The sequence below is a fragment of the Pteropus alecto genome, unplaced genomic scaffold (assembly GCF_000325575.1).
Source record: "Pteropus alecto unplaced genomic scaffold, ASM32557v1 scaffold134, whole genome shotgun sequence".
NCBI lineage: Eukaryota > Metazoa > Chordata > Mammalia > Chiroptera > Pteropodidae > Pteropus > Pteropus alecto.
The window spans coordinates 12,730,188-12,739,746 of NW_006436283.1; the positions used below are offsets into that span (position 1 = coordinate 12,730,188).

At 48.8% G+C, this 9,559-nt stretch overlaps 1 protein-coding gene and 1 pseudogene across 6 annotated transcripts in view; both read right to left on the reverse strand.

Annotated features, from left to right (window-relative positions):
* Positions 1 to 6: 6 nt before the first annotated feature.
* The window catches only part of TANC2 (tetratricopeptide repeat, ankyrin repeat and coiled-coil containing 2), a 293,951-nt gene continuing 284,398 nt past the window's right edge, over positions 7 to 9,559 (reverse strand). For all 6 annotated transcript variants that reach the window (XM_006912329.2, XM_025047068.1, XM_025047067.1 and 3 more), the window contains 4 exons: positions 8,733 to 8,824; positions 6,629 to 6,775; positions 3,943 to 4,043; positions 7 to 2,352 (listed from right to left, as the gene is read on the reverse strand). In XM_006912329.2, the coding sequence (XP_006912391.1) occupies positions 384 to 2,352; positions 3,943 to 4,043; positions 6,629 to 6,775; positions 8,733 to 8,824 (2,309 nt within the window). In that variant the 3' untranslated portion in view covers positions 7 to 383. The remainder of the gene's footprint in view (positions 2,353 to 3,942; positions 4,044 to 6,628; positions 6,776 to 8,732; positions 8,825 to 9,559) is intronic.
* LOC112480168 lies at positions 5,346 to 5,464 on the reverse strand (annotated as a pseudogene).

Below are 9,559 nucleotides of genomic sequence, written 5' to 3' on the forward strand. Positions count from 1 at the left end.
ATCTTATTTTTGTAAAAAAAAAAAAGGAGAGAGACATTTACACAACGAGAACATCAGTGAAAGCGATTGTCTCCTGGAAAAAGCTGACCAGTGTGTCTGATCTCCCTGGGTTAAAGCACATGGCACAGCAATCTCCTCGTTGGCATCTGAAGAGAGAGAGAGAGCATGTGGCTGGGGCACAGACAAGAGAAACAAGTCCTGGCTCACTGGAGGCCAGCTTCCCAGTCGGCTGCATGCAAAGGGTTTCAGCATGTGAACTGCCACCTCTGAACACCACACAGAAACTACATGAGAAAATAAGCCAGAGAACTACCTCAAATGTGGAAACCAAGCCTGAAAATGTGCAGTGAAAACATAGGGGGTCTCACTCCAACAAACGTCTTTTAAACATTAGACTCCACAAACGGTCTCTTTGGTTTGATAGGGGACGTCTGCCCTTGCCGAGAGTCCCGGGACAGCTGCCTGTACAGGTTGTCCTGGTATGCCTGAGCCACGGGGAGGGTCCGAGCCACCTTCACGTCGGGATATGAGGAGGCCTGGCTGACTCTCTCCAAGAGGTCTCCGCGGGACCCATTAGCCAGCATCCCATGGGGGCTGTAATAATCGTCCTCCAGCAAATGGCCATTCTGTGCATTGTTGGTTTTGTTATAAAAGGCAATGTTGCTGATAGAAGATGGTGGGCTGAAGGACTCAGGCTGGGGCAGGTTGCCTGGAGATGTGGGGCTGAGAACGGTGTCTACTGATGACACTGCCCAGGTCCGATTCTGCTGGTGAAGGTGGGGGTACTGTTGAGTCCGGGCTGTTTTATCTATGATCCCCATGAATGGTGTGGTCCTGGACCGGGTGGGCTCACTGGGGTAACCTCCCTGCGTGGGAGACACTGGCGACAGCTCGTCACATGACCTATCATACGCCGGCTTTAGTGGGATCTCCATTTGTTGAATCGAGGAGGATGGCCGGAAGGTGGGAGCTAGGTTGGAGGCCGACGAGATGCTATGGCTGGATGGAGAGAAGCGGAGGCCTGCGCTTTGGGAGTGCAGCAGCGGCCTGGGGGTCGGCGGGTGCGGCTTGATTTCATTAGGGTTGACACTAATAGGTCTTCTGATTAGATGTGACACGTCGGGGGAACCTAGCTGGCTGGAGGAACGCTCCAGATCTAGTTTTGAGTGACAGACTGGGTAATAGGATGCAGACTGGCTCCGCCCAATCTGTGGCGTTTGGCTGTATCTCATGCCACCTCGATATGCTGAAGAAGGTCGCTGAGGAAGGTCTTCTTTGGTCAACCCTCCATGCTGACAGATGGCACCTGCGCTCAGACTGGCCTGGACATGCTGCACAGGTCTCCCATCCCCCACAATCCCCCCAATTGACCCTTGATAAACCAAGCGGCTCTGACTTACTCCTAAGTCTCCTTGTGAAGACTGGTATTTACTAGCCATTGAATGGGCTACTTGGCCATAGGCCCCTGTGGAGATGACGGTGCTTGAATGCACTGCAGAGCTGGGCTGGTTGCTTCTCACAATCTGGGCCTTAGCGGGCTGCAGCCTGAGCCCTTGCTGGGGAACCGCCACAGGAAGCGGAGGCATCTGGTAGGGCCGCTGGGCCATCTTGGATAATGGAGATTTTGGTCGGCCAGGAAGCTGGCTGACATTTGTTTCTTGCTGATAGCGCACGGGTGAGCCAGACTGGGACCTGTAGACACTCATGCTTTCGGCTGGAGGGCTGGCCCGATACTGAGGGCCTCTACGGAGAGGGGAGGGGGGAGGGCTTGGGTATTCTTTGCCCTGCCCTCCTACAGGAGGGGGGCTAAAGCGGTACGATGCACCTTGATGAGCTGGGGAAGTGTGTGGTGGGCTAGGCCTGTAGTGAGAGTTCTGGTGAGTTGGAGAAAGAGCGGGTGAGGTGGACTGATAGCTCTGTCTAGTGGGAGAACCTACGGAACTACCGGACCGGAAGTCAAAGACCTGGTGTGAGCCTAGCGGTGAGCCAGAGATGTAGGCGGAGTCCCGATGGGCTGGGGAGGACGGCGGGCTCTGGATGATCGGGAGGCCCTGACTGGGCCGGGCCTCCGTCTGCAGGCCGATGGAAACGTTTTCGACATCCTGCTCCAGGTACTCCTCCTCGAATATGTCTTGCACAGAGTATATATCGTCATGCTGTGGTTCCGGTTCCGTTTCTTCTGGTAGCTGCTGCTGGGGCTGCTGCGGTGGCGGCGGCGGGGGCGGCTGCTGCTGCTGCTGCTGCATCTGTCTACACTCCTCCTCCACTCTCATCAGGAGTCTCTGGATCTCACGATTGTTTGGACACAGCCTGATGGCCTCGTTCAGGTCCTCTAAGGCTGCTGCGAACTGTCTGCTTGACAAAATGTAAACACAGGAACTGGAGTTATTCTGAATCAACAGGAATCCCCCAGGGCTGAGAACATGGTGACTATTTCAGAGAACCGTGGCAGCGCCTGTGGGAGTTGGGGGTGGGGTTTGGTTTCCTTTGATTTGTAAGGAAGGAAACAGGTAGGCTGTCATTTTAGAAGAGTCCAGAATGATTCCCTAACCCGTTCGGCCTCCACCTTCCTTCTGGCCTCTCTGGGATTAGTGGAGGAATGTCCCCATTTTGCCAGTCCAGTCAGGCCCTTCGGGAAGATTTTCTTAGTGCCCAAAGGCACACCAGGCAGTATGAGGGTTGGGTGGGGTTGTCATTTACAGGGTCACTGTCAATTAGCTTAGGAACAAAACAGCAACTACAATATTTAAAAATCTTGCTGATCCAGCAGAATTTTTTTCTTTATATTCTTGATATTTTGGCTCCAAATTTCAGGCCTGTTCCATCCTAGGCAAGAACTCTGTCCTCTGCCCTTTCTAGCCCTCACCCCACAGGAACTGGGGCTCCTCCATTCCGCTACATCAGAGCTGGGCAGGCATCAGGCTTGCTGACTACACAACTCAGACTCTCATTTACAAACGAGGACATGGACCGTCAGAGATATTCCCATCCTCTCTATTAACACTGCCCAGAAAAGGAGCGACTGGCCTCGTGGGGAAGGAATGACCCAGTGGGAAAGAGAATTTGACAGTCAAGCTTCTGCAGGAACTGTGCTACCCCTGCTCGCTGAGGCTAGGATTACTGGCGCTGTCATTGCTAGACTGAACCCGGGGGCATTTCCAGGACCCTTACTCCCCCTGGTCATAGCAGTGGACCTGAAGCACTTCCTTCCTGGGCAGTTTGGGAGAAGGGCGGGGCACTGGGCAGGAGGCATCGAAGACAGTGACAAGTTATCCCAAGATCACCCATGGCAGGTTCCAGGTCTTTCTGGAGCTCTTCCTGCCCACTGGCCGAACCACGGCAGATGGGCGTGGGGGACAGGTTTCTCTTGGGCCCTCTCAACCCCGGCAGCAAGGACCTCCTGTCTCCACGTGTGTGTGTGGTGTGGTGGTGGCGGTGGGTTTAGGTGAGAAGGGGGTTTGATGCTATCAGACTTGAGGAGAGCCCCGGGAGGAAGACTATCTATCCCCCAATGCCTACAGGAAAAGAAAGAGGAGCCTGTGATGTAAGTGGCTCATCCTCCTTTTCCCTTTAAAAGGGTTGGGAGGATGTTTTGCTTAAGTGACCTCTTCTTAAGTCACTGGTGTCTCTCATGCTACCTTCTTTGGGGGTTAAAAAGTGACTGAGGTATGGCAGAGGCTGCTAGGAAGAAGGTGCCATTCTCCAACAATGAAAAGGCATTTTTTTTTTTACCCAAAGCGAAATGCTCTAGAGTCCCACAGCCCCGAAGATTTGCCAATCTTAAGCTGAGTACTGTGCTATGGGAGCCATCCCCGAAGCTTGGCCTGAAGAGTCCTCGGGGACAGACACATTTGGGTACTTATGCCCCAGGATGGCCTACGTTGCCTCGGCCAGATTTAGAAAATAGACCTCTTGCTTTTCACCCTCTCTCTCTCTCCTCACCTGCTGCTGCGTTTTGCCCTTGCTCTTGCATAGTAAGCTTCATAAGATTTCGGTTTCAGCTCCAGGGCCTTAGTAGCAAATTCCTCCGCCATTCCAAAATCCTGTCATTACAATAGGTGTGCAAATGAGTCATTGAAGAGATATAAAAAATAGACAACTTGGGAATAACACAGATCATATGTACATTTCTTTGACACTTATAGACGGAACACTTGGGATTCCTGACACGCCTTGAATGGCTCTAGCCACGTGGCCCAGTGCTTGAAAGTTCCTTCTGCCTTTGCCCTGTGTGGCCCTGCAACTGCTCATGGGAATTTACCTGCCCATAAGTATGAAAATACTTTTAATTTGCCTTCTTTCTGCCTTTCCAACAGAGTTCTTTCTAGCCCAGAAGCCAAATGTCAACCCAACGAAGCGCCTGACTTTGGAAACCTGAACTCTCGTTACACACACATGTACGAGGAGAACACACACCTCTACACCTCACATGCAACCTCATCTTACCCCCCACATTCTTGCTGCACCCACTATTCCTTGGCTTTCTCAGAGATGAGTGGAATCCAAGAGGATGGGGTTTGTGTAGACGGAGAAGTGCGCTGGCCACGGAGACGAGGTGGGGGAGGAAGTCAGACTCGGGCTCGATTCTCCGGTCTGCTCAGAGTGCGCTGTATGTTTTCTCACCCAAACCTATCTCATAGGCAGGATTAAGAGCAATAAAGCATTCAAAAACTCTACATACAGTTCTTGGCACATTGCAGATGCTCAATAAATGGTAATTTCCTTTCTATTTCACAGAGGCTTCTCTGGCCTGTTCCTTAACTGGTTCCTTACTTAGGAAACATTTAAAAACAAAACAAAAGAAGAGCTAGTCTGTGACAGGTCTATGCTATCGCCTCACCTCTAGATCACTGAGGATCCCTGGAGGGACAAAGCTGGGGCTTGTAAGCCACCGTCATGTAAAAGGGAAGTTTTCCCCTTCTCTTTTAATGTCAAAGCCATACTACGGCACAGTAGCCTCTGGTTACACTTGTGATTCCTAACATAGAAAACGAGGCCTTAGGCGGAACAAAGGCCCTGGGGCACAGGTAAACATTAAAAAAAATCAGTGGGCACTTGTCTATCAAAGCAGACAGACTTCATGTGCTTGGCCTAGCACTGGCCATGGGAGGTGATGGTTAACTGTTTCTGAACAAATGTGGAGCTAGAGAGAAAGTATTCCGCCTGAAATGGGTTGCCTTCTATCCCTACTCTGTTTCTAACCTTACTCTTTAATTTTTTCTTTTGGGACACTCATTATTTCTGGGAAGATTATTATTATTATTATTATTATTTTTGACGAGGCAACCCTTGGTTGACCTCACAGATTGCAAGGACCTTGTCAATTTACGATCTCTTATTTTTTACGCCTACAGCATCTGGTCTTCCTAGGCGGTCTCCCATCCAAGTACTAACCAGGCCCGACCCTGCTTAGCTTCCGAGATCAGACAGGATTGGGCTCGTTCAGGGTGGTATGGCCGTAGACTGGGGAGATTATTTTTAAGAAAAAGAGTGTTTGTTAGGCAAAAAAGAAGCCAGCAGGCTGGCAGCAGCTCCTGAGCTTTGTCTCATTCTCACTAGCTGGTATAATAAGAGAACCTGGTGTAGATTCTTCTGTTTCACCCAAGAACCTCACTGCCTCCCCCTAAGGCAACTACCCCCCTCACCACAAGAACCTCTACCACATCTCCACTCTCCTCAGCACCTCTGCCACGTAGGGTCCTAACTGTGTCCTTCAAGACACCCAAGTCTGCATCAGGGCTCTTTGTCAGGTTTCAGATGGATGATATGAAGATCGTATACGCAGATAACCTTTCTGGAATTGATAGCAGATCCATTGCCACTGAGGCTGAAATCTGACTTTAGTACAGCTGAGTTCTTTACCGATTGACATTCCTATTTGGCTTGGATTATTTCTATCTCTTGACTAACTGTGAGACCTCAGGTTGGTGGATGTCAGATTCCTGACAGGATCTTAGCTATCCCTGGTATCTGAGGGAGGGCTCTTGACCCTCTGCGTGTCAAGGTTGCTGAGGGCACCAGAGGCTGTGTCTGCAAGGCAGGCAAGAAGGACCAAGGACTACTTGGGAGATAATGAAGGACCAGGAAGGGTTCTAAGATTCTCTCTGTGAACGGAAGGGACACGGCATGCTTGAATAAAAAGATGAGGAAAGAAGTGAAAAGTTCGAGATTAGCCTTAGAAATGAAACCTTGAAATCCATGGTCCTGAGCCCTCTTTCCAGCTCTTCCTTAAATGACTCAGGGGTCTTCTAGAAGGGGAGGGAATGACTAATTCCTATCTAACTACAGCTGGAATCCTAGAGACAATCGCTCTCACATTTTCCCGTAGACCAGAAAGTTGACTTGGGGGGAGGAGAGGTGACGAAAGTATTCCAATCACGTTCAGTGGGAATTACGAAAATTCGGAAAGTGATAAAGTGCCTACAGCATTAACTTTTTTCAAGTTTTGAGATATGGATTGTACTCAAGAGTTGATTTCTTTTAAATCGCAAATGTCAGTGCTCTGTGAAGGACAACCAAGTTCCAAATAGGGCAGAGAAAGATTTCAGGGCCTGGTAAAAGCTAGCGAGTGACATGGACTGTCAACTTCCAGGACTGCAGTAAAGGAGCCGGGATGAGAGGGACTTACATTCATTTTCCTGCGACATCGAGAGAGGTTGAGGAGAAGAGACACCTTCAGTTCCCGAAAGGTTTTCAAGTCCTCACCAAATCCTTCTCTAGGGAATTTCTTCAGAGCGTACTGGTAGCGCTGGGCAGCCTCCTTCACTTTACCTTTCTGATGGGAGGACGAGATGGCAAAGCACACAGTTGGTCTGCGGAGCCGCTGGGTAAGTCTGGCCCCACCCCCTGCCTTCTGTCGCCAGCTATGCCTAAGGGTGAGCCCCGCCCGAACAGCAGCCTAGAGACTAGGTTTGGGCCTGATGGTGAGAGCAGAAGGTCCAGTCTTTCCTTTAGGAAACCGGCCCAGCAGGAAAGGCACGGTGGAAGGGGTTCCCCAACATACGAGCCAGAGAAAGGAAGCCTTGGCGAATGAAAGGCCTGGGACTCCAGCTTTTCAACTGGGTTCTCAAGGGACTGACCCTGCTCATTTCAACAGAACTTTTCTTGACCCGATCTCCCTGGCACATGAATCATGCCCAGTCCCAAGCACGCCAAAGTTATTGCTGTTTCCTTAATTTTGGCTTGTCTGGAAAACTCTTTCCTTGTCTGCTGATCCATTTGCCAGTTCTCTAGAAGAGGTTACCTCTTCCTTATGAAGGATGTAGGAGCTGAAACAATCTAGCTGCTGTTCCCTAATCTCATGGCATAAAACAATATCAGTCAGTTTTCCCTGCTTTTGGAAAAGGCATGGGGTAAGGTGGTAGTAGAGAAGTCAAGTTGAGAGCCTGAGATTCCATCTGACTACGTAGGAAGGATTTTTCCAAGATGAAGTAAATCTATGACCCACCTAGGAACGTGGTCACAGGGGCCTTGAATTTCTCCTACAGTTTGCATTTGAAAATCTATAAACTGAGCGCAGAATGACGCAGAAGGCACCGTCCACTCCCTGAGCCGATCTTCGGCGGCGCCACTCCTCCCGCACAGCTGCAGCTTTACCAGGGGTCCCGAGCTCTCATTTTCTCTTTAGCTCTTTTCATTAAGGACAGATTTGGAGTCTGCCAAGGCAGAATTCTGGGTGGGAATAGTAGTAGCTCTGCCCATTCTCCTTAGGAGGTAGGACTTCTTGTCTCGAAATATCAGAAGCCATATTATAACCAGGGTTTGGACTCTTGAGAGCAACGCCATTTTCAAGTTCATAAATATGACAGCTAATGAGGCCCTTCCTTGAAGTCATGTGAAATCGTGGCTGGGTCAGGACTCAAGTTTCCTAGAGGCCTAAGAGTCCTAGATTATCAGGACTTGTACTGGAAGGGTCCTCAGGAAGTGTTAACTCTGCCCTCAGGAACTCTGTACACTCCTTATACGGGGGCAGGGGAGGAGGCGGGGAGGTGGGGGTGGAGGATAGTGTGCTTCACGGTCATTTCCTCGTCTTTGGGCCTGGGGATGTCTTGGTGGTGCCCGCTGCCAAAAGCTGGGTTGGATTTGTATTTACATTTAGGAGAAGATTCGGCTAATCTTAACACAACAAGGTAATTCTGACATGGAATGTTGTTGAGAGACTTTCTATAGGCCACGAGAGTTTGTGTTAGAGTATGAAGCCTTCAGCTTGAATTGTGAGTATAAAAAGACTCCACTCTTTTTTTTTTTATTGCTATCATTCAGTGAGTGACTTCAAGCAAATCTTATAATTGCTATTTGTCTCAGGTGCCTTATCTTACTCAGAGATGCTGATAAACTATTATTACTAATAGACTTAATCTACGCATATATTAAATATGAAAGCTAAGATCAGTGACTCTCGATCTTGCATGGATTGGAAATACCTGTACTACATAATTTTACTTGTCCCATGAATTTTCAGGTCCCACTGAGCAGATTCCATGCTATTAGTGACCAGGTAAAACTAGGTCTTTAGGGTGATCAGCTACGGGCACGTACAGGCCATTCTTACTCTCTTGTCGGGAAGGGAAAAACCCAGGATTCTCAACTTATGAACCTGTCAGTGAAGGATGGCATTTTCCTTGGCCTCTAGAACCATGGATGCGAACTATCAAGAAGTCGGTAGATGCTATGTGCAGGAAACAGTCAGTGGCTGTTTTGAGGAAACGCTGTCCCTCACTCCCGTCCCTCACCTTATAAAACATGTCCCCCTCTTCCATCAGCTTGCTCAACAGGATGATCATGATGTCTGGTTTGGAGGTGGCCATCGCCCAGGTGGCTGGACCTGTAGTGTACAGGATGCATGATGGGTAAAAAACTCATACAATGTAAGGGTGGTAGGAAGCTAGGTGAAAAAAACATCCTGGGGGATTTCTGCTGAGAGAACAACTTGCTCCACAACCATTGCCTCATCTTTTAGACCTGGGAGTACCTTAGTGACTCCCACCTCCAAGAAGCTGCACTGGATTTGTATTCACCTTAAAGTAAGAATATCTGAACTGTCTGAGTCTTCACCACAGGAGGGCAGCAAAGCATGTTGTATTTGGCCAGGCAATGGCTTGGGATGGAGTTATTTGAAATAAGCAAATGAGGAAAAAGGGTTTACATTCAAAGTCACCATAAGATTTTAAATATCTAAAAAGGGTAATTTGTTTTCGGATCTGGGACTCAAAGCTCCCAGCTGTTTAATCTGTTAATATTTAAACATGTACTTTGCAGAAGGGAAACCATTCCAGACTTTCTAAAGGCTCCCTTAGTCTGTAAGTGTCGAATAGAACTCTCTGGCATTTATTGTGAACCGGGAGCACAGTCCCAATGTCAAACAGATGTGAAACAAGCCAACGCTACTGAGGATTACTTTACCCCCAAAGAGAAAGAAAAGGTTAAATTGATTAGTTTACAGATACCTGAATTATTTACCAATCAAGCTTTTCAGGGTTAGTTATCAAAAGTTCAAGTTATTCTCTACAACAGTCATTAAAAAAAATCTTCTTTTAAGGTGAAGTAAATTAAAAGATTA